Genomic DNA, 26633 nt, shown 5'->3' with positions numbered 1-26633 from the left:
CAACTACACAAAAAACGCTGTAGTAAGATTAATTTTCAACTGTCAGAACAGGTTTTAAATGGGAACCATTCATGTCATTTATAAGAGAGATACTCACAGTTAGAGTAAAGTAAATTCGTATGGCTTTTGTTGGTGGGGAGTCCCTTGCGGGAAGATCCCACCTGAATATATAATTTAAGCCATCCAATGGGCCTTACGACTGTCATACTTCAGCCGGGACCGACAGTTTAACATGCCCATCCGATAACACGGGAGTGATCTGGTTAAAAAACGTTTGGTATTGAGAGGGTTTGAACCCGGGATCTCTATGCTGCTACGCAGGCACTTTATCCACTAGACCACGGATCACTCCACAGTTAAAGTGAATAGACGCTGTAGTAAGATTAACTTCAAACTGTCAGCATATGTTGAATGGGAAGCAATGATGTCATCCATAATAGAGATACTGACAGTCGGAGTGAATAGACGCTGTGAGATCCACTATAAACTGTCATCATTGGTTTAATTTAGATCATTGATGTCATTTATGAGGAATACTGACAGCAGTTCTCTATGATAACACCATTTGGATTTCGGGGGGGGGAATCGATCAAATATGGCGGACAAGAGGGGATGATCATCGTCGGGAAGGGGGATTCAACTGTGAGTAGAACATCTCCGAAATTTGTGTGTCCTTTGGAGTGTGACAAACGCTTACTTGTAGCCTGGATGGTTGTAGCTGTAACATTGTAGCTACATGCTTGTATTTGTGGCTGAGATGGAGTGAGAGGTCTGTCTGCTTTATTCTCTGTGTTCCGTGTTATTTGAGGCATGCTCAGCGACGGAAGTCAACCTTATGCTCTGTGTTGAGTGATATGGTTGGGTGAACGCAGTGGAGGATTTATCTATAATCTACCAATACACTGCACTTGATTATGGTGGATTGTAGTTGTAACTATTTCAACTGTTCACTTAGAATTCGTTTCTTTCAATGATATTCTAAGAATTCATATCTTAGGGTACCAGTAGAACGTTAAGGTCGATTAAGCATAGAGAAAAGATAGCATAAGATAACATATATTATTCTATATTTTAGCTTTAATTCAAGGAATTCAGCTTGCTTACATTCTTCTATATTCTATATTTATCTAGTATATACCTATATTAAGACTTCAAAGCACACTTGCACAGAGGCCTGTTGAATTCTAATTGTGATGAAATGCCCCGAGAACCAGAAAAGACTCCTCTAATTTGTTCTCGTGGCATCCAATCATGATTTAATCATGAATGTAACAGGCTATCGTGCAACCGGGCCCAATTGTTATCATTCCATAGCTGTTCAATGGCATCGATCTCCACCGCGACTTACTCGCTCTGTTCGATCCTTTAGGTCCATTATATTATGCACTACTTCAGTTTAAACGAAGGTATTATTAATGCTTAGCTGTTGGTCAAAACCAGAATGAGACACATTATGCAACTAACACAATATGACTACTTGTTGTCGTCGTCGATTAGCGTATAACACATATATGATAGATATTGTATTATGAGCTTAAGTATAAATTAATATTGCCCTTAGTAAGTATAACCATAGAGAACCAATACATGAGTAGATATCCCATGGTATAGGGCGTTTATGTCGCAACTTTTACTGTTATCTCAAGCCCATAGTCCAAGTAGTTCTTTCACGTGAAGCTTTATGACGCTAGTAGTCTCTCATATTGTGCCGTTCATACACTCTTACCCGGTCAAAACTTGAAAAATCGACAGTAATCGGCTTGAGATAACAGTAAAAGTTGCGACATAAACGCCCTATACCATGGGATATCTACTCACGCTATTGTTTCTCTATGGTATAACTGAATAATCTGTATTTTAATCACGTACCGTATTATTATCCTGTTTTACCGAGTTCTCACTTTCTCTGTATTTTCCAGATCCGGTCTACCTCAAGATGTATCAAATTCGATACACTACCACTACCTGGAAGATATCCACGATCTTCTAAATGAAGCTGATGGTAAGTCACATTGAGATAATTATAATTCGTTATAGATATTCCAGATGGAAACCTTTTTTATCCGCACTGCGTTTTACCATAGAGAAAAGTATTCTGATAAAAATAATAATGATAGTGATACTGATAACTGAAAGAATTATAATAATACTGAAGGTAATCTATAATCTTTGGTTGTACTCACTGGAGATTGAACGTTCATAATAGAATTCAAGTCGAACCATAAGCATTGGATTAGTAGGCAGACTAGTTAATCCAACTAGTATTACATTTTTTATTGTAATAATTGTATTGTGAATCAAATTGAATCCAATTGGTAATGAATGGAAACATCTTATTGGAAAATCAGGTTCGCTTTACAGCTTTGATTATGATTGTGTATTGAACATTTTTCGTTGTATTCATAGACAATACATACAATTCAGGTTGGAGCAAAAGGCGTTCACCCAAAACTGTTGTGAACCAAAATAGTGGTTTACAAATAAACCTTAATTTGAAATAATAGTCGAGATCCAGAGTTATCGTTGGTCGAGTTATCTACAGTTGATAATTCGATTCACACAATTTAAAATCCACGAAAAGTTATCAAATAAACTTTTGAATTTATCACATCAATATTAACCTCCAAATAAACACAAAGGCCCGGTTGCACAACAGCCGGTTAAATTTTAACCGTGATTTATTTCACGAGAACCAATCGGAGAAAGCGTTTTTGAAAAGACGGCTTCTCTGATTGGTTCTCGTGGAATCAATCATAGTTGAAATTCAACCGGCAATTGTGTAACCGGCACAAAGTCCAACAAAAACTTCTATAAAGTAAGTGGCTGAAGTTAAGCTTAATTAAAGGTGGAATGTCTTTGAAAGGGTGTTGCTGATTGGCTACTGGCTTATGACCTGATTGTCACTTTGATGAGACTCATCTCAACTGTCAGCATTGGTAGAATGGCAAGCCATCAGTGTCATGTATGATGAGTGCTGCCAAATTAGGATGAACCTCACTATTGCCAGCTGGTGTCCAACTAAATGTGATTTTCCACTCAACTTGCGGAAGTAATGCACTTGTCTTTGATGTTCTGCTCATGTGCGTGCATGTGTCTATGTTTATGACGTGTGTGTGTGTGTGTAGAGGGGGATGTGTGTATGTGTCGGAAAGGGTACCCATACAGTTAACACATCCTCTTAATTACATGGTGTGTCATGGTATAATGGTATAATGAGAGATTCGACTTTGAACAGTAATAATATTGTGAAGTGTAAAACAGTTGAAAGGTCAGTTAACACTCTCATCACTTACAGTGGTAAATGTAAAGCTGAGATTTCGTTTATGCGTAAATGCCGTCGCCGACCAAGGATGAAGATCTCATTTATCTCTTTTCTGTATAGAGCTACTTGTAATATAGATATAAAGAAAATAAAAATCTCAGTACCCTTTTTTTTAATTTTATCACAACATGTTTTGGACATTTATGCCATTTTCAAGTGATATGGAGTAAAAAAAATGTCCGAAACATGTTGTGATAAAATTTTTCAAAATAAAGGGTACTGAGATTTTTATTTTCTTTATATCTATGAGGATCTCACATTGGGTAGATTTCAATTTGTCTAAATAACCTAAACGATGTTCAATTATGTTATGGGGGATCTTGAGTTTATACTTTTTTATATTTTCAAATGGGAATATGTTAATATCATCAGAAATGTTTTTATTCTTGAATAATAAACACAAATAATGAAACGTTATTTGATTAGCTGTGTTAGCACACTTGGAATTTGGACAATATGAATGTCAACAATGCTTGCCGTCGTCGACTGCGGAAATTTACGCACAAACGAAAATGCACCTTTAATATATATTAAAGGTGTTTGAAACTTAATATGGGCTTTTATATGATTGGTGAGGAATTATTATAGCAGTTGATATATCATGTATTGTTGATATGTTGGTTATTATCTATTTTCTTATTAGGAAGTGATTTACTCAGCAGTCTGATTGTTTAGATTCAGTGGAGATCAACATTAAAAAAAAGCATAACTGTAGTGATATTCACGTTATAATGATAGTAGAGATTGATTGATTGATTCATTCATTAGCTGCCTCTATGGAAAACCTAGGAGGACGAAGTAAGGGCGTAGCCGGCCCTCTCTTACACTTAACCCTCCAATACAATTTTAAGTTAAAACTAAACAAAACATCGTACAAAGACGATAGGTTCAAGAAAACAAAATAATATTTAAAAAATAAGAAAGATAGACAAACAGCGTTTCCGATTCACTGCCTTGCCACTGCCTTCTATAGAGGACAACTGATACCAGAATATCTTATGTAATATTAAATCATCCCATTCTTAGCGTCTGTCTATCCTTATTGTTATTCTGAACAATGGGTCACTCAGTGGCCTCGAAATCGCTCATCAGAAATCGCAATCGGACATAAACATGGTTTTTATTGTGCGTTTTAGTAATCAGTAGCCGTAAAGGTGCGTACAGATTCACGCGCCGCGAACATGAGCAATTCACCTTTAATCAGCTGATACCAAGCTTTTTATAAATGTATCTTACCGTTTTTGTAAAAATACAGATATAATCAGCTGAGGAAAAGTGAATTGCTCATATTCGCGGCGCGTATATCTGTGCTCACCTTTAGAAGAATAAGTAATGAGAGTTATCTACGCTTAGGTTGATGACTTCAAATCAAATCAAATCGTTTTTTATTTCGACATAAAAACACAACTCAGTGAAATAAAGATATAAACTTCTATACAGTTAGTTCCTGTCAAAATAAAAATACTACTTGCTAAATTATTTACAATTTGTATGCAAGTGGGAGGTCAGTGAAAAAAAGTTTTTAATGCAAAGTTTTTAATGACTTTGTGTTCATTTGGCTCGAACTGATTCTAAGCGTACTGTGACAAGAATATTCTTCTCTCAGAACTGAAACATGCTAAAATTCGAGCGTTATCATTTGAGTTGCTGCTCTCAGGCAAGCCAAAATCTGAGTGATATTATTTTGACGCATATAGTGCAAACCTGCGTAGATGCCAAAATGTGTCGTTTCAAGTCGATGAACGAAAGGCAAGACGCGACGTTAGTGAAGTGCAAAGCCATTAAATCTTGAATTCCATTTGGTTGTAGACCGCAATCATTATCATTCCACCTCATGTTTCTCCAGTTCCTGCTTTTTCTCTTCTCCTTCTTCAACACACTATTTATCCACTTCTCATTTTCTCCTACCTCTTCTTCACTTTACCAATACTGTACTTAGATTACTTGTTATGATTTCTATGAATTTTTCTCATTATTCAATTACCTACCTTCAACACCTTTCATCCATCGTAAAAGTTCTTCTCATCACTTTCTGTTATTTTCTTATTTCTCCTCTTTTTCTTCTTCTTATTTTCGTTCATTCTCCATCATCATCATCATCATCATCATCATCTTCTTCTTCTTTTGCATCTTCATTTCTTCTTCTCCACCATATTATTCATTTTCTCCCTTCTCATATTCTTCTTATTTTCTCCTTCTCCTTCTTCTTCTTCTTCTTCTTCTTCTTCTTCTCTTCTTCTTCTTCTCTTCTTCTTCTTCTTCTTCTTCTTCTTCTTCTTCTTCTTCTTCTTCTTCTTCTTCTTCTTTTTTTTTACAGCATTAATGATACCTGATTCTATAAATATTTAATACTTTCTCGCTCGTTTGGTATAACCCCAGCCAAAGACTATTGTTGTCAGTTGATAATATGATTGAAAAATCTTGAGATGATTGAGAAAATGGAATATAATTGAGAACGATGACCAGCAGGAGAAGAAATAAATAACAGAGCGGATAATAATAATTGAGATTTTTGGTATTTGAGTCTTGAAGAAGGGGAATATTAGAATTCTCTAACAAATAACTGGGTAATTGGCAACTGGATTTTCAATAAACGAAAACTTGATCTCAAACAGAAGATAATAGAGGGAATAAGAGGATGAATAAAGGGAGGCAATGGAGAATGGTCCTTTAAGAAAACGATTGACTTCACACTAAGCTTTTGCTAGTGGATTTGGTGCTGAAGGTCATTGACATTTGGAAGATTTTTAGTTTGAAAGATTTTTGGAAGTAGATTCAATGACAGGGGAGAAATGCCTGAACCTGAAAAGTTATAGCGTGAAGATGTAGAACTAATTTGAATAGGAAATTAAAATGGGAGGAAGAAAAGAATCGAAGAAATGAGATAAAGGAGAAGGAAAAAACAAAAAAGAAGGAGAAGGAAATAGCCGAAGGCTAACGAGGATAATAAGGATAGTAAGGATAATAAGGATCTTAAAGGAATTCGACTGAGTCATCGTTAATATTATAGAACCGTTCCATAATTGAATAAAAACACAAATCTGTTGTCAAATTCTACACTGTTCTATTTAGTACACGACCAAGGTTTCGTGACCACACCGGTCACATTTTCAAGTTGACTGTAAACACTCAAACCAGAGTTGCATAATACAAGTTTTACAGAGAGGAAGAAAACACTAATTTCAATCTTATTGAATATAATTATTACATTCAGTAAATTATTGGATAGCTTTTAAAAAAAATCTGGTGTGGTACACTCACACAACATTCCTTGCTCATTGAACTGTAAGCCCCATTCTTAAACGAGAATAATTCAGGGGAATAACATTATGACGATTGGCGGCAACATATTTGAAACTACGATCAGACTTCTGTATATGTGAATATATAATATTGTTTTCAGAGTACTTTTTCCTTCTTCTTTTAGGAGTGTAAATTGTGAAATTCGACGACTTTTAAAAAAATCTTCGAATTTCACAATTAACACAAAGGAAAAAGTACTCTGAAAGCAATTATAATATACACATATACAGTAGTCTGATCGTAGTTGCAAATATGTTGCCGCAAATCGTCATTATGTTATTCCCCTAAATTATTCTCGTTTGAGAATAGGGCTTGCAGTTCAATGAGCAAGGAAAGTTGTGTGAGTGTACCACACCAGATTTTTTATTATGAACTGCTCTACCTACCTAGCTCATGCACCAGAAGTCCATTTCCCAAGGATAGGATGGACCCCCCATTAGTTTCCCAGAAAGGAGACTCATGCCAGTTGATAGAGCTGATAAATAACTATACAGGGTATGAATTTGAAAAAAAATCGGTCAAGTCATTTTTGAGAAAATCGTGAAAAAATGCTTTTTTAGTAATTATCCGCATTTTTCTTAAGAATATTATGGAGCTCCTGCAATGTCCTCAGAAATTAGACTCATGTCAGTTGATAGGGTTTATAAATAGCTATCCATGGTATAAATTTGAAGAAAATTGTTAGAGCCGTTTTCGAGAAAACCGTGAAAAACATGTGTGAAAGACATACACACATATACACACACACACACACACACACACACACACAACACACACACACACACACACACACACACCACACACACACACACAACACACACACATACACACATATACACACACACACACACACACACACACACACACACACACAGACCAACGCCCAAAAATCATGTTTTTGGACTCAGGGGACCTTGGAACGTATAGAAAACTTGAAATTAGGGTACCTTAATTTTTTTTGGAAAGCAATACTTTCCTTACCTATGGTAATAGGGCAAAGAAAGTAAAAAGGATTAATCAGTGTAATGGTGCATACAGATTTCTAGATCAGTAGACAGGTTGTCATCACCAGCAAATTTATCGACCAAAAGGTCTGTAAACTGTAAACAGTCAACTTGAAAATGTGACCGTTGTGGTCACGAAACCTTGGTCTTGTACTAAATAGAACAGTATAGAATTTGACAACAGATTTGTGTTTCTATCCAATCTTGAAGGAAATTGAACAGTGAGTGGAGAATAGTTAAAACCAAACAAGAAAACGAAGAACAGCATTACTGATGAGGCGAAGAAGAGGAGGAGAGAATGAGGATGAAGCAGTAGAGAGATAGAAAATTGGAAGAAGAAGAAGAAAAAAAGAAGAAGATGAAGAAGATAAAGAAGATGAAGAAGAAGAAGAATATGAAAGAAGAATGAGGAGAGGAAGGAAGAGAACAGACAGATGACTTTCTACTATTCACTCAGCATCCATCTCACGATTCAAATTATTTGGACCATCAGTTTTCCACAAATCAATCAAATGTAATGAGATATCTACTCCTCCTCCTTCACCTCCTCCACCACCTCCTCATCCTTCTCCTCCCTCACCCTCACCACCTCTTCTTTCTATTTCCCCTCTCTCATTCGTACAATCAGTCTTCCTCATTTTTCCGTTCGTTTTTCATCGTTTACGCTTTTGCAAATGAAACTCTACACCCCTACACCCCTACACCCTCCTCGAATTTATCACCGATCATTGAATTTGTTTGCTGAATGCTTCTCACAGCTAACTCAAGATATGCCTCATTTATCATTCCATTGCTTGCTTTCTGTAGTGACATTCACTTGAACCTGTCATTATTAGTTGAATGTGAAGCATTCGTATCATTCATCAGGACTACTGATAGTTTTGAATGAGTATTAGTAGATGGAAACTCAGTATTTGTGACCAATGAGCCTGAAAATTATTGGTGTTTTGTGGTGGATTTGTACTCATTTTACATACCTTCACATATTGAACAGATGTCATCTTGACTTCTACTCTCATTGATTATTGATATCTCTATTTTGCAATGTATCTAATTCTAATTATATTATTATATTATATTTAATTCTAATTATTAATTTTATTATAATTTCTCATTATGATTGTAATCCTTTTATTTCATTTCTTGTATATTACTCTAGATTCACGACAAGCTAATTTTACTTTCCTTGCCATATTACCATAGGTAAGGAAAGTATTGCCTTCCAAAAAAAATTAATGTACCCTAATTTCATGTTTTCTATACGTTTCATTACTTTCCTTGCCCTATTACCATAGGTAAGGGAAGTATTGCTATCCGAAAAAATTAAGGTATCCCAATTTCTTAATTTCATACGTTTCAAGGTCCCCTGAGTCCAAAAAAGTGGTTTTTGGGTGTTGGTCTGTATGTGTGTGTGTGTGTGTATATGAGTGTATGTGCGTCTGTTTACACAATATCTCATCTCCCAATTAACTTAATGACCTGAAATTTGGAAATAAAGGTCCTTACGCTATAACGACACGAGCAATTTCGATCAAATGCAATTCAAGATGGCGGCTAAAATGACGAAAATGTTATCAAAAACAGGGGTTTTCGCGATTTTCTCGAAAACGGCTCCAACAATTTCGATCAAATTTATACCCAAAATAGTCATTGATAAGCTCTATCAACTGCCACGAGTCTCATATCTGTAAAAATTTCAGGAGCTCTGCCTCATCTTTGCAAAATTTGATTTTAAATTCCCAATTATCAGGCTTCAGAAACAATTTGAACAAAAAAATTCAAGTGGAAAAGATTGAGCATGAAAATCTCTACAATTAATGTTCAGTAACATTTTCACCTAAAATTGAAAATAAGCTCGAAATTCGAGAAAATGTGATTATTCAATTGCAAACTGTTGACAACTATTGATTCTATTAAATCATTCACTATGGAGAGATAGCACACATATCGTGTGTCTCAGCGTTATTATCCTGTCACCAGCTGGCTCAAATCTTTGAATAGTAGACTCTTATGCGCGTTAACACTAGCGTCACGTGATCAATTTTCATAACGGCAAGGAAAGTAGTGTGAGTGCGCCACACCAGATTTTATCTTATTTATTCCTTATTTAATTTAAAGTTGTGAATAATTTTGTTTTGATCTGGCATCTGCTGAAAAACCCACTGGCTTAGCAGGACCCAACAATGTAAAAGAAATGTTTTTCTAATAAAATTGATTGATTGATTGTATTTCTGTAATCTGATTATTGCCATAGGTCTCTCCAGACCTGGCAAAGGAAATAAAATAAAATCAATCAATCAATCAATTTCCTGGAAAACATTCTAAAAGTTGATGAATTGAATGCTTCGAAAAATATTAGAATCTTTCGAAAATTGAGAAGTTTGCCACGAACTATTGTTAGTCATGAACTAGAATTCAAAATCTAGGCCTACTCGAAATGACTCATTTCAACGTACCCGGAAGTTAAGAATTATCTATTCCATCAATCCACTTCATAACTTATGAATGATTCACGACTAGCAGTGAAACCTTCTCACTTGGGAAATAAGATCTTTCTCCTGGGTAGTCACCTTCAGTTACCTTCAGGTTGATAACTTGGGTGTATCTATTTTATTGATTCTTCAACTTTCTTATGGAATCGATACAATAGAGACTGATAGCTTTCTTCCTAGTTCATTTTCAGGTGTGGCTGAGATATAAAGCAGTATGTACAATGAATACTTATTCTCAGATCACAGTACATAGCTTTCTCTGGCTGGGCTTCACAATGAAGAAAATTTAGCAGTGATATTAGGCTATATTCTCTCTATGGTTTCATATCTCCATGAGATGAATTCATCTATTTTGGACTATGTGTAAAGGTGCGTACAGATATACGCGCCGCGAACATGAGCGATTCAATTTCATTCAGCTGACTATATCTGTATTTTTACAGAAACGGTAAGATACTGATATAAAAAGCTTGGCATCAGCTGATTAAAAGTGAATTGCTCATGTTCGCGGCGCGTAAATCTGTACTCACCTTTACGTTATCCTAAATTTGGGAGAGGAATAGCACAAGGTTACCTTATTTTTCCTCTCCCTATAATTTTGATGATGTACTTATTAATTGTATGAATGAATAAATGATAGAGAATAAAGAGAGATACTGATTAGACAATCAAGTAAAGGGATATTGATTGATTCATATCGTGAGTCTAGTTACACATACATAAATTTTAGGATGTAGAGTTGTTTGACTTTCTTATAATCAATCAATCAATCAATAATCCTTTATTGTCATAAAACACAAAGTGTTGTAACAAACGTCAACGACAATAAAATTAAAAACAGTCAAAATATTTTGTGATTATTAAAGAATATTTTATAGATTATTGCAGTTTGAACATAACTTGACAAACACATAACGATGTGTATCTGTGCACATTATGCGTTTGCCAACTTCCATTCAATCATGAACATTCGATCATTCAAACATTACTTGACGATATTATGATGATATGACGATATCATGATACGACGTCTTTATGATGATGATGATATTATGAACATATTATGATGTGTATCTGAACACTCTGAACACATCATGTGTTGGCCAAGCACAAAATCTAAAGGTGCGTACAGATAAACGCGTCGCGATTAAAAGTTCACTTTTAATCAGCTGATTATATCTGTATTTTTACAGAAACGGTAAGATACAGATATAAAAAGCTTGGCATCAGCTGATTAAAAGTGAATTGCTCATGTACGCGGCGCGTATATCTGTACGCACCTTAACATTCAAAAATCGATGTGTGTGTACAGGCTTGAGAGTATAATATAAATAATGTTCTGAACAGACGTTGTGCCTACGTGAGGTGTGAGTAAAGCTTGGAACCTTATGTGCTCTAGATACAGTATACGCATACCCAGTCCCATAAAGTGTAGGTGTGATGGAGGGGGGTTGGTAAAGGGTGTTACAAAGAGTCAAAGGGTGTGTGGAGGCTGTGATTGGAGGAGGCCAGGGTTCGTTAGGGCCGCCGCTCCAAACCGCAAAGTACCGGATGTTCGGTGAGGCCCCACTACACACTGGAGAATACTGTTTGATACTGTAGTGCGACCTCGGTTGGAAACTGGCGTTTGATAGTGTAGTGAGGCCTTGGTTAGATGCCAACTCACACAGATCACAGAATACAACCGAAAAGTCGGTCTTTCCTCAGGGAGCTTTATGTCGTTTCTCCGTTTTTATCTCTTACTATTATTTGTTTTCTTCCCCTCATAATCCATTCTTTTTTTTTTTCCAATTCCATTTCCTCAAAAATTCTCATCTATGTTTATATTTTATATTTATACTCATCTATTCCTCCCCTTCAAACACAAATAATAATGTTATTGAAAAATTGAAAAAGCTTTTCAAAGTTATCTTGCTCTATTCCTATCTCTAAACTATCTTTGTTCTCTCCCTCTCATAATACATTCTTCGAATTTTCTTCATAATTTTTGTTCACCCCATCTATTTTTCTTCCTTCCCTTGTCATAGATTCCCTTTCTTCTCAAAGATCTGAGAACACATCTAAACGTCGGTCTCTCTCAACGTTCCACCTGTCCTTCCTCTCTTCCTATCTTCATCCATTTCTTCCACTCTCAACTTTTCCAGTTTTGTTCTCTCTTATATCAGCCGTTTTGCCCTCTCCCAATTCGTTTCTTTGCTCCCTCTTTTTCTTTCACTCTCTCCTCTCTATCTTTATATCACTTCATCTTTCTCTATCTTTCTCTCTATCTCTCTCTCTTTCTCTCTCAATAATTCCGCCCCAATAAAGGCATATATAATCAATCAATCAATCAATCAATCAATCTCTCTCCCGGTCTTGTGTTAATGGGAAGGATATTCTATATCCTTTCTTAGAGAATCGACAATTATTTGTTGAGACAACGCCGATTTATGAAGTTACATCACATTATTATATTATCGTTATTCTAATTGCATCCAATCTTTATTCTCATTGATTAATTAACTATACTTTGTGAAATCCGTTGAATAACTAGCATTATCGTCATCTAATTAGTGTATAAGCCAGTAAATATTGTAATATACATAAATGAAGAAATCTTATCTAATCTTTTTTTACGTTTAAACTTGAATTTTAAAAACAATTTTGAAGTGAAAATGTACTTACTTTGTATAGTGACGATCGTTTCGACCTGTTGTTGGTCATCATCAGACTGTGGGAATTACTCAGATGACATGGCTATGTGGGGTAAGGGATGGGGGTGGTGGAATAGGTTGTGATGGGGGTTGGGTTGGTGGATACTTTTTTACGGTTAAATGCTGAAGGGGAGAGTATCCTCGATACCCTCTCTGAGAATGGACTTCTGAAGGTCCAAACTTCACCGTTTCATGTGAAAGTATTACAGTAGTACCTTAACTTTTGCATATTTCATCATTTTTCTAGTTCAATATTATTTTGGAGCTGTTTAGTTCATTATGATTCACCATGTTATTTCACTGCTACTGGTTATTTTTAAATGTTAGAATGTAAGTTGAATTTTGTTTTGTTTAACTCATGATGAGTAAAGGAATCTAAATCTGAATCTGAGTTTCTCCTTTTCACTTTCTCTTTTCTTCTGTCTATCTTTATCACTCTTTCTCTATTATTCTCTCTTCATTTTTCCCTCTCCATCTCTTTCCCCCTTTCTTTTATTTCCTTTTCTTTCTCCATTTATCTTCCTCTCTCTTTATTTTTCTTCCTATATCTTTATTCCTGTTCCTTTCTTTTCCTTTCTATTCCTTTCTCCCCTTTCTCTTCCTTTCTCTTTCTCTCTCTTCCTCTCTCTTCCTCTCTCTACCTTCTCTCCTTTTATCACTGCTTCTCTTCATCTCTTCATCTTACTCTCTATCTCTTCCTTTCTCTCTGCGATGTCTATTGACCGCACCTAAGGTCCCAATGGGCGTATGTGCCAGGGTGCAGACTGCCAAGTGATCCGAAAGCGGTCTCTACCACTGACCAATAAGCAATGCTAATAGCGCATTCCGGTCATTACACGCACCCACACTCACACATACACTCACTCTCAAACATATTAGAGGCCTAATGTAACAGCTGTATGTTAAGTAACTCATTGGGCAGTATAGAGCTCACTTGTTTTGGACATTCTAGGAATCAGAGGATCAAATCAAATCAAGCTTCATTAAATGGCATCATTGGACTGAATGCAGTAGGCCTGTTGGTCACTTGAGAAAATCTTGTCTGCTGATTGAATAGAGTTTAGGTGGATTCCCACATAACAGTATCAGAGTTGCTGATCAATGCAGTAGAAATATTCCCATCACTTGAAATGGGACTTTTCCCACTCGGGGCTAATATAAATAGTTCCATTGGAACTTTCGAGAATGATATTCTCACTGTACCAGACACGTTCAGTGATACTTTCGAAATCAGCCATTACAATTTCATTCAGAAATATAACTTATTTAGATGATTGTTATAATAATATTATCACCGTGGAAATTATTTACATTTTTGGACAGTATTACAAAACAGAACTAAAACGAACATCATCCATCTCATTACACACGCCTAAGCCTAGACCCCATGTGGGCATCATCTTCATCAAACAAAAACTTCAACTATTATTACTCTGAAAAAATATCAGCTATTAGTATGATCAATTGGATGAGAGAATGAGAATTGCAAAAATGGAAAATGTGACATGCATTGGATGGAGGAAATGGAAGATATTACATAAATTGAATGATTCGGCTACTTACTAACAGGAAGTATATACATCCATTAACAGGAACATGTTCTTTCTTATAAATACTCCCGTTGTTGTTGTATAGTACATAACATGATAAACATTATCTAACAATACATTTCTATCATTTCTATCAACTTCATTTCTCCTACAGGAAAACGATATGAAATTGATAGAATATGAAATAGAGATGGAATAGAATATGGAAAGTATAAAAAATGATATGATACAATACAGCTTATTACCTGTGCTTCCACTATGAGAAAATATCCATAAAATTTGAGTGAATAGTAATCAGCCTACACACTATGTCACGAATAAATTCATTCATTTTCTCAACAACTTTATACAAATATTTGCTCTCATTGATATGTTACAGTTGATGCGTCACAGTTTCTGCGCAGCTTGGGAGAAACGCTGGTGACGTCATCACCTGAAGCCAAACCTCTGAAATTCCTCGGAGGAGATCTGACCACGTTCCTAACCACTCTAGATGGAGTGCTAGATGTCATACAGGGTCAGGGAAACGACCAAGAAGTGAGTTGACTTTGAAATTGTTCAATATAATTATAACCTACATCTTATGGTACACAAATCATAATAAATGCAAGATTAGAGATGTACCAATAGATTCAGCACTCAAGACTGTTCTTTCTCCGAAATTTGATATAAATACCTAAGGTTCGAAAAGTAGATCATGTGGTAGTATTTCATATAGACCATGATTTCTATGAAACTTCAGTTTTAGACTTGGAAATCACTACCTCATCTGAGAGAATGATAGATTTCGTTCCCATATATATTAGTGGTTTGAGTGAATGAGCGTTGTGTGCTTCTATTATTGGTCAAGAGATATCAATTCTTTTCATTCAACCTCAATATTGTAGCGATTTTTTTTTTTTTGGACCAATATATGTATACCAATTGAAAACTCGTCTCTCAGGATTGTAGTACCTCTTGATGTAAACTAACAGCTCCAGTAAGTTTCAGAGAAATGTACTAAGCTATAAATCCTGTGTTCAAACCCATTTATCACCAAAAGTTTCTAACCAAGTCATTCCGGCGTTATCGGATAGGCACGTGGTTTTGTCGGTCCCGGCTGAAGTATAAACGTTTTAAGGCCCATTGATGGCTCAAATTATATATTCAGGCGGTGGAACCTTCTCGCAAGGGACTTCCCACCAACAAAACCCATACAAAACCACACTTTTAGTGTAATCTTTGAATAAACACTGCAGAAAAAACGTTACCAAGAATTAATTTATTATTCATCCATTCAAGTAACCGAAGGTACCAATCTCGATTCATAGGATCCCACGCTGGGGATGTGCCTGTGAAAGTAACATTATTATGATAGAGAGGTTATAAAATGTAGTATTAGGGAGTAGGACTATTCCTCATTATTTTATTGAGTATTCTACACTGAGGCCCAGTTTGTAGGGGACTTATCAAATCCAATCGATCATTGAACTTAAGAATTCAATTGTTTATAGGAGTAAATGAGTGTCCCACAAACCAGCCCACAATTTTTGTCTCCATTTTAGCAAGTCACGGTTGACCTGTACTAAGGCCAAGCCATATGGAGCGTTTTATTAGGCGTATTCAGACAAAACGGCAGGGCACGAGGCTCTCCGATTGGCTGATTATCATTGGATTGAGTTGGTATTGGGGAATCAGCTGATTATCAGCCCACCGGAGAACCTCCTGCCATGGAGTTTTATCTGAAAACGCCTGAAAAAACGTTTTGCATGGCTTGGCCCTCCTTCTCTACTTACGTTTTACCTTCTTTCAATTTCTTCAGCAGTTTTTTTTTCTGTGAATTGCAGCAAGTAAGTTCGGCGTTCGTGTGCGGCGTGCCGGGAAGCGGCGCGTTGGAACTGCGACTGACGACCGAGCGGCCGAACATAGCGCCCCTGCTGGCCGGTGCACTGAAGGCCATTGCTGCCGAGTTCTACCACACACCCGCCACTGTCAACCTCAGGCCTCATCCCCATGATCACAAACAGTTTCGGTGAGCTGCAAATACGACAAATTGTTTTCACGAGAATCAAAATTGTCACCAAGAGTGTGCCTAGTTCTTATCAAGAAGTATTATGGGGAATCACCTTGAAACTTCCTTTTGAGCACAGAGAATGCTGGACTAACAATATATCTAACTGTCAAATCATCTTTTTCGTAGATTGGGGAATCGCCATTTCTCCACAGAGAAGGATAGGATTCCCAACCTATTATGTAGTTCTAAAGAAGATTATGAAACATGAAAGAATGTTCAATGTAGATAAAATCTTATTTTTATAGTCCATGACTAGTTCCTATCGGTGCAATCAATAATCTTTCGATTAGTTTGTAATCAGTTACAGAATGTACATCATAGTAGTACAATCTATACTCACTTTTACCAATGAATTTTTAGGCTTACAATCAACCAAAATCACACCAATTCTGAACAATACATTTCTATCAATATTTCCAATCTGGAAATTACCTCACAGGCCTACTATACAGTATATGACCTTTCTAGATAATTTGAATTGAGGATGAATCCACAACCAATATCAATATTTCTTTTCCGATGATAAACTCTCGTACATTCGTGAATATAACTAGTAGTATTCTGGGCAAACACCAAACTCTGATTATTCTTTAATTAATGGTAGCGTTTGTTCAGACAATGTTAGTTAACTAGCTTCCTACGAATATTTAATTGAAATCATACAGGAAATCATAGAACTTCACATTTGTTTCAATGATGGAGATCTATATAGTAATCCTATACTATTAAACGAGCAACTTCTGTTTATATGTTTAGATTTCTAGATGTTTGGATGATCAGATGTTTAGATGCTTGGATGTTTATAAGTTAGTATTCCACGGGATCTCGAAAACGGCTTTAACGATTCTCACGAAATTCAGAACATAGTAGGTTTATAATATAAAGATTCGATTGCACTAGGTCTCATCCCTGGGAAAACTCGCTGAAGGACATTAAAAGGATAATTATTATTCATCCTTGAAATCAGCTGATAATAATTATTTCGTCGTCTGTTGGTGATGGAAGTAAGTGAGCGAGTTCATGTGTGTGGGACTGTCACAAGATTATGACTCAGCTGTTGAGCTTTTGTAATCGTTCAATCAGGTACTTAAAGTGCGAGATAAATTACTTTCAACATGAAGAGGAGTAACCCATTTCTCCCTCCACAGTTTGTAGCGTAGACACAGACGGACATCCTGCGCTCAATTGGATGCGCCGTGTCATTTTGCTTCATGTTCTTGTGATGAACACATCTCCGTAACATACACAAACCAATATACCTGCTGACCAGTTCACTTCTTGGAACATTGCCAGCAATAGATGGAGAGGAGTGTTGCCGCGTCGCGTTACAAAGCTCTCTCACTCAGACACAAAAGAAGGAGAATGCTGCTAGGTAGTGGGAGTGATTAGTGGAGGATAGAGCATCGGACCTCTCCGTCTTCGAGAAAGAGCCGTGTTAAAAGTAATTTATCTCGCACTTTAGTGCCGGTTGCAAAAAAGCCGGGTTATTTTCAATCCTGATTAATTCCAGTAGACCTATCTTTTTGAAATGGTCTCCTCTGATTTGGTTCACGTGAAGTTAACAGGATTAAAATTTAACCGGCTTTTGTGCAACTGGGCCTTTGTGAGGGAAAATTTTTGCATTCCTCTGGGAATTAATCTCAATTTACTGTGATCAGATAGAAAATTTCTGTATGAATGTTATTATAATTTCTTCTTTCGTAATACTTTTTTCATGCTTTTGTACTGCAGAGCCAAGCTCGGTCCCCGATATTAGTCTATTCTGTTTGCAACAGATAAATACATAAAATAGTACAACAATTAAGCTACTTGTGCTTTAAATGCCACTAAGAAAAAAACGCTTAATGCTTCCTGGCCTGAAAAGCAAGATCAATATTCTGGGATCATATTTCCCAGCTACTTCCTTGTAATACCAGCAATTTATTCATGATTCCACCTTGTATTTCTATCTTCTTTTTCAAATACTTTTCCGTGTTTTGAATCCTAGTTTTCAATAAGTTTCTTAACTACCTTTTCAACAAGTTTCTCAACTACTTTCTTTTCAACTAATTTTTTTCAACTAGTTTATCAACTACTTTCTTCAACTACATTTTTCAACTAGTTCCTCCAACTACATTTTCTTATTTTCAACTGGTTTTCCAACTACTTTCTCACATTTTCAACCAGTTTTTCAACTACTTCCTCACATTTTCAACCAGTTTTTCAACCATTTTCCCGTCTGTTGCAGCTACGAAATAGTGACGAAACCGGATGACGACGCCAGAGATGTGGTCTCGGTAGGCAGCCACAGCAGCAGCACTCAGCTGTCGACTGCAGCCACCGACCTGAGGATCGGAGTGGCCACCTTCTGCAAGGCGTTTCCCTGGCATTTTGTCATCGACCGACGGTTAGAGATCATCCAGCTGGGTGTCGGGTTCATGCGCATATTTGGTGCGCAGGCCTCGCAATTAGGTAAATAAGAATATTATTCGATTATTAATCTCCAATAAGGATCGGAATATCTATAAAATATCGTCAATAAATATAGATTTTCGATAGAATACTTTTGATGAGGATCACATATCCTTAAAATATCCATGGAAAAACTTTCTTTAAGGATCTGCAATACGAGATAAAAACGTCAAAACTAATATCCTTCAAATATTTTTGTAAAATTTCTTCCTTTGAATATCTATGCAAAAACCTTCTTGAGAGATCTTCAATACAAGAAAAAAAACGACAAAAATAATATCCTTCATTATTTATGAAATTTCTTCATAAAATGTATGGGATCAGGGCTACTTATTTTCATTTATAAAATTTATTATTAAAGTATCCTTTCTTAAGAATAATAAAATAATAGATTAAGAATTTTGTTAAAAATTGTATTCTCAATCTATTATTTTCAGAAAAGGGTACTATAATTCTATTTTATAAATTTACTTCAATATCAATGTTCATCAAAAACTATGGAATATTTTTGATAAGAAGTGTGATATATTATAGAAAATGTCAAGTAACCTGTAATAGATGGAATTAAACAGAGAATGCATTTATTCAAATGCTAATTAATATATCATTATTATTTAACGAAAATCCTAAATAAATGCTGCAAATCACCCCGAAGACTTCTGCTACTGCAGACATTGACAACAGGGTTAACAGCTAGATGGAAATTCACTGAGAACTACTATCCAAAATTATTTGCCAGCCCGGGAATCGAACCCGGTACCTCCCAATTGCTAGTCAGGAATGCTTACCCTTACAACAAACTGACAATCTCTGGATAGCAGCTCTCATTTTATACGAAGCCATAGCGGCCAACCAGTTTACAGATGGAATTGAATACAGAATGCATTTATTCAAATGCTAATTAATATATAATTATTATTCAACGAAAATCCTAAATAAATGCTGTAAATCACAGTAATTCGGGGCGCAGAAGTCTTCGGGGTGATTTGCAGCATCTATTTAGGATTTTCGTTAAATAATAATTATAACCTGTAATAATTTTAAAATGAGCACGATTAGATTTGACATTAATTTTTGTAATTCACTAGTATTTTTTTTTATTAATTATCATTCTGTAGTTATTTTGTATAATATTAGTAGCCCCAATAAAATACTTTATCAGAATGATATAACATCTTAGAAGAATGAGCCCCAGTCGCATACCAAAGAAGGTATATGAGCGGATTCCGGCTGAGAGGAGGAAACGAGGACGAACCACGAACGGTTTGGCAGCAAAACATAGAAGAGGCCATGGAGAGCAGGGGCATCCAACAAGACGTATGGAGAGATAGAGGCAGATGGCGTGTTGAGTGCGGGAAACGGCCGAGAAGGCTGTAAAAACCCGCGTATAAGGTATAAAGTAAGGTAAGAATGATATAATAGGGATCACTTTCTTGTTATGAAGCTCCCAAATCATTCTATTCATTACCCATCCAAAAGTGCATTCATCTATCAAATAAAGATGTACTATGAAATCTGTGCAGGCCTATCGTGAGTCTAAATACATAATCATAAAATATTATGTTTATAAACATTATGTATGTATTCAGAATATTATGTATTCTTTATTTCTCACCATCTATGGAATTTGTCATTATTGAATTGTTGTAATAATATCATACAATATTATGTTTATAAACATTATGTATGTATTCAGAATATTATGTATTCCTTATTTCTCACCATCTATGGAATTTGTCATTATTGAGTTATTGTAATAAGGTGATATTTGTTACAGGTACACCTGTGCAGACCTACTTCGAGTTCAAACTGCCTCGCGGTGTAGAGGTCAGCTTCGAGGGGATAATCAAGAGAGCCAACTCACCTTTCCTACTAGCTATAAGTTTATCCGGCGATCTTGGACCCTGTGTGGCTGAGGTATGTACAAATTGCCCAATATTAAAAGCAGATTCATTTGTCATTGAATTTTTCTAATTGAACTAGGCCTACTAAAATTCTTCAATTCCTTATCAAATACATGACCGATCTCGGCCAATTATGACATTATCAAGTGTCAAAGAGATGAATGTATCTGAATGCAATGCCCAATGAAAACACTTGATGAGTCCACTATTGATTTCGCAAGTGATTCTATATGAGAAAAACTTTTGATTTTTTCGAGTACAGTGCTGTTAGAATTCACAAAAGCCAGAATGATACACTAATCAATAACATTCTTTATTCTTTACAGATTCATACAATAAGTACATTATCAAAATGATAGCGGGAGAAAAAATAAGGGAACCTTGTGTTATTCCTCTCCCAACTTCATATAAGGTTACAAATAGTCCAAAGAAAGTAAAGTCTTGTAGTTGTTCACTTCAAAAAATTGTTATACCTTATTTATTCTCAAAGAGTAGATTTTAAAATTCAGATGCTTCAAAACCAAACATAGAAGAAATATTAATGTTAATTCTAATGAAGTTCTTGCACTATTTGCGGTATTCAATTGGAAGAAATAGCCAAGATTAATGTATTGTATAAAAATTAATTTGTATTGAAAAAAGTATATTTAGAATTTAGATTAAATGCATCCGGACACATAGACTCTATAGTGGGATGCTACATAATATTTTAAGGGAATTAATCCAAGTATGTAAAGGAATTTTTTCCATATTGTAAATTCTTTTTCCATGTTTAGGTAATACCTCTGACATGACAGAGAAAAAATAAAAATAAATAAATATTCCACATCATTATCACTAAAATAGAAAATACTCACATATTACATAGATAATAATTTATTGGTCTAATAATTATTATCTCTGCAATATTATTGTAAAAGCTATTCAATTTTATTCTTTGTCTACTGATTCTACTATCAACCCTCCTATTCCATTTTTTCCCAATCCTGTTCTGAACCTCCAGTTCTAATACATGAGCTATCCATTCTATAATATGAGAACTATTACATTTTATAATTTAATAAACAATATTATATCATTCAACAATTCTATTATCTACTGATTGTTGCATTTCGTTGTTGCCAGGGCCTGGAACTAAAGGGCCAGATGGTGTACTGTCCTGAATCCGACTCGATTCTGTTCATCGGGTCGCCATTCCTGGACGCCCTGGACAGCATGACTGGACGCGGCCTCTTCATCTCAGACATTCCCCTGCATGACGCAACACGTGACGTCATACTGGTCAGCGAGCAGGCACGTGCACAGGTAAGGATTGCGACTCTATAGAATCTCCTTGATCTATGTCTCGTTCGGCTCTATTTTACACACAATTTATTATACGAGTAGTATTATAAATTATTTATTGATCTATTCATCCTCCATCTTCTTCTTCTCCTTCTTTTTCTTTTTCGTCTTCTTCTTCTTCTTCTTCTTCTTCATTTTCTTTTGTTTGTTCCTGTTCATCCTCTTCTTGTTATCTCCCTTTTTCTTATAATAGAGTATAATATAATATTGATTAATGTAGAAGCTATAAGAAAAATCCACTATGGAATGCTTGTATTTTAACCGACATAGTTTTGCCAAATTTTAAGACTATGTTTGGACTTTTTAACATCAAAATGAACTTTTATCCGAAGTGAAAAGTGTAAATTTAAAGTATTGAGCTCACTATAACCTTAGTGTCCGGTTTCCCATTAGGGAACTTTGGACTATATACGGCGAGGTGGAACTACCCTTGTGTCTCCCCACCATTCAAAGTCATACGCTAATAATAATAATGGTAAGACTGTTTATTATTGAAGAATTCAGAGAACGCCTGGCTGATGTTTGTGAGCACCCATCCCAAGTACATATAATAATCCATTATCTCTGTGGATTTTGAAAATTGAAAAAAAAAATACAGAGGCAGCCGTACCCATTCAGTATGACTGCTCCACTCACAAAATTTATTATAGAATCTTATAGTATGTGAAGATCAAGAAAATGGCTGCCTCCAAACACAAAATGGCGAAGGAACAATAATATTGAGCTCTGTGATAGGACTAGACTTTCTCATTCCCACTTTCAACACTTGTAGTAGCTGACCAATGAGAGTCGAGCTTTAAAGATAGTGCCAGCCTACTTGTTGCCACTCATAGGCCTCTTTGTTGCGTTCTACCAGCGATAGATAGCGTTTGAAACACTTTTCTCACTCATGTCAATTCTATTAATTAGTTTACGAGTAATTTCAATATTGCATGGAAAATTACTATCAACTTGCATTATAACACAGCCATTTCTAGTCACTAAGGATCACTAATATTATGGATGTTATTACATACATACTGTGAAATCGAATCCAATCATATTATTCTTCCACATTAATAGTTACAATATCGAGGCACCGAGCTTCGCTCGTTATTTATTTATTGATAAACAGAACACAATTCTTCAAAATGATTGGGGAAGGACAAACAGGCACAGCCCAAAACTGTTTCTTCCCCGAATGATTCATACACTATAAATGGTCCAAAATGTGGGCTATGTTTCATACACTTGAATTCAGGTCCAATTTTGAGTCAAAATTTTTAAAAACAGAAAAGTTCCAATTTAGATTGTTTACAAACCAAATTGAATAACAAAATAACACTCACTAATCACTTTAAACTTTTGATTTTGTATTGTTTTTTTTTAATTATTTCCAAAGTTTTTTATTCATTGTGATACATTATGTGATTCATTAAGAGTATAAAATCAACCTTCAAAATTCAAAATTTCAAATCATCATTCCTGGACTGAAAATCAAGTAACGAAGCAGTGTGTGATTACATAACCTTATGATTTGGACAAAATTTACATTTTATAAAAAATTTTTGGAGAGAAATAGTACAGGCTCAGCCTAGTTTTTCCTCCAATGTCATAATTGTATTATGATTATAGTTTTCTATACAATAAATGAATAAATAAATAAATAAACTGTAAAAAATGATTAATTTTGAATATTATGATATATTCTGATTTAGAGTGATAAACCATGTCATGTCAACAAATCGATTATTTTAATAATATTTCTCACGAGATACGGTTAGCTGATTGAATGATTACACAGCTAATCTCCCACACAGGTACACGCGTCTTCTGTTATCGACAGACGACGAAATTATACAGACATCTGTTCTTCCAAGGAACTATCCTTTCAATATCCTGCAGCGAGTTTCTCCAGGGATGAGACATATAGTGCAATCGAATTTTCATATCATAAACCTACTATGTTCCAAATTTCGTGAAAATCGTTGGAGCCGTTTCCGAGATCCGTTGAACATGAATAACCAGATATAAAAATAGCCAGATATAGAATAATCAGATAGGCTATAATATAATAGGATACAGAGGAACTTTATGGAATGAATTGTAAGGATATTATTAGTAAATTGAATTCCTCTTTCCACCATATAAATCAATGACGTTTAGGCAATTAATGATATTATTAATTCTATATTTTCTCCCAGATATGGATAGGCTTATGGATGGATCTCCCATAATTGAGTTTACAAACAACTATCTCGAATATATTAAACACGTGCTCCAAATTTGGAGGCCAATAGCGATACATTGAACATCATACTCAAATTTGGTGTCTAATAGCTTTAGTTTCGGAACACCTCCACAATGTATGAATCTGACTCTAGCAGGGGAGGATATATCAGGTATGTGGCGGGTAACCCTTGAGTAGATTGGTAAATAAGTCAGCAACATTTCCCAACATACCCCTACTGATGTGGGGTGCCCTCCCCCACCCTTTATCCACCTCTGTATCCATGCAACATTTCAGCTAGGCAATGGAGGGTTCCAGCTGCAATTTATTGATTCATAAATTCAAATTTATTTGTCAAAATTGATAACAATACAATGAAGACTATGAATGATAAAAATACAAGCAAGAACTACATAATAAGATTCCAATTACATATACACTCTTAAAATTAAAAATAACTTGTTTCCTATCTGACAAAGCCAGCAAAACCTAGGTTTGTGCGCTGGCATAGGTACTTAGTACTAAACTGATGGAGTTTGTAAGGAACACTTTTATGTTCACAAAAAGATAAATATTAGAGAGCGAGAGAAGAAGAAGATGAGGAAGAAGGATGAAAGGCGAAAGGAGTATGTAAGGAGAAAGAAAAGAAAAATTGAAAAGTATAATAAGTACAGAAGATTTCAATTACTACAAGATATCATTGAATTCACCCTGCAATCTTATTCAGTCCTCTATTACTTGCAAAGTTGGCTTTGAGATCCTGTTTATGAGAAGATTTTCCGGTATACGAATTAATTAATTTATGGCATATATGATCGAATTGCCTCCTGCACACAGTTATGTCTGTTCGTGATACAGGAAAAATATCATAATTTGATGTATCTTCGTTATCTTTCTTCAATGTTCTACCATAGAAAAGAACTATTTTATATTAGCATGGAAAATTTGTTTCTTATAAATTTCATAGTTCTATTGTTTAAATGAAAGTTTCAAAACAAATTAGAATATTACTGTACCTGACAGTTTTTACACTGAATAGTGTCGTTGTCTCTCCACAATGTTTGTCTCTCGCGGTATATTTTTTGTCATGATATGTAACTTCATGATGTAGCTAAACTTCACCGCAATGTAGCTATATTTATCATACTTGACTCCATACATGTTTCCATACCCATAGTTAGAGATTGATTTATAGTTATGGAGTGATCATAGATTATCATCGATCAACAGAATTGTTTCATTTGTACTGCTGTTATTGAATTAAAAATTGTATTTCTTATTTTTGGAACTCGTGGCTGAAGCCTCAAGGCTCCTTTTTCCAGTCACGCTCAAAACTATTGTAATTTAATGATTATTTTATTTATAAAAATATTTCTTGTATTTGGCAATAAATTCATCATTCATTCAATCACGATATAAATAAATCAATCAGACATGTCTGTGCATGAAAGAAGGTGATACTAAAGTCTATTCACCAACGAAAATGTAGTTCACTCGAACTTCGTCAGCAAACCTAATAAATATCATATTATCATTGCTTCCCATTCAGACAAGGCTGATAGTGTAAAGATAATCTCCCTAGAAACATACCAGATTCGAATACATTATTTGTTAGCAGCCTTCGTGAAATTAGGATACCTCTAGTGGGATTCACTAGAAAGTGACAGTATTCTCAACGAATAATACCAAATCCTCCTATAGTGAGGTCCATGTTATAATGACAGTGGAGAAAGATAGGAGAACAACGTTGCCGATACTTTGTCTTGTCAATGCCTTCTATAGACGGTAGCTGATACAGGTTTATTGATTAAATATTAAATGTTCATTCTTGTTTAAAATAATCAATTATATCACAGCCCAACAGTGGTTTTGTGCCGAAGTGTTTTGAGCTGATTATATAATATATTTGATGGCTGAATTCAAATATGGCATCAGTTTTTTCCAACAGCTCTACTTTTTCATTTTTTATGTTTTTCCTATATGCCCTAAATTAATGAAATATTAGTAACCTTTTAATGAAGCATACACAAATAAATCAGAAACAGGTTTTCTATATTTTGTAGGTCAATAAAGGAAATCATAAACTATAGAAATAATTGCAGAAACAATAAAAAACCTGTCTTTATCTGATCTTAATGAGAAGTATTGATTGATCTCTGCAAGTAAAGTCATTCAACACTTCTGGAACTTCTTTTTCGTGACACTCTAGAATATTTTATTAAGCAAGAAATAATATTTTGTAATTATTTCATATTGAATTTTTATAATTCAGATAAAATATTTCGTTAATTAATTGTTAATTCTATAT

At 35.1% G+C, this 26633-nt stretch overlaps 1 protein-coding gene across 1 annotated transcript in view; it reads left to right on the top strand.

Moving 5' to 3' along the window:
* LOC111049624 (head-specific guanylate cyclase) overlaps positions 1-26633 on the top strand; it is a 308894-nt gene that overhangs the window by 202734 nt on the left and 79527 nt on the right. The window contains exons 3-8 of the mRNA XM_039438869.1: positions 1920-2002; positions 14744-14901; positions 16191-16375; positions 18645-18868; positions 20646-20785; positions 21898-22077. Coding sequence (XP_039294803.1) covers positions 1920-2002; positions 14744-14901; positions 16191-16375; positions 18645-18868; positions 20646-20785; positions 21898-22077 — 970 coding nt within the window. The remainder of the gene's footprint in view (positions 1-1919; positions 2003-14743; positions 14902-16190; positions 16376-18644; positions 18869-20645; positions 20786-21897; positions 22078-26633) is intronic.

This window comes from Nilaparvata lugens, chromosome 12 (assembly GCF_014356525.2).
Source record: "Nilaparvata lugens isolate BPH chromosome 12, ASM1435652v1, whole genome shotgun sequence".
Lineage (NCBI taxonomy): Eukaryota > Metazoa > Arthropoda > Insecta > Hemiptera > Delphacidae > Nilaparvata > Nilaparvata lugens.
This window is presented reverse-complemented; position numbering and strand designations above follow the sequence as displayed.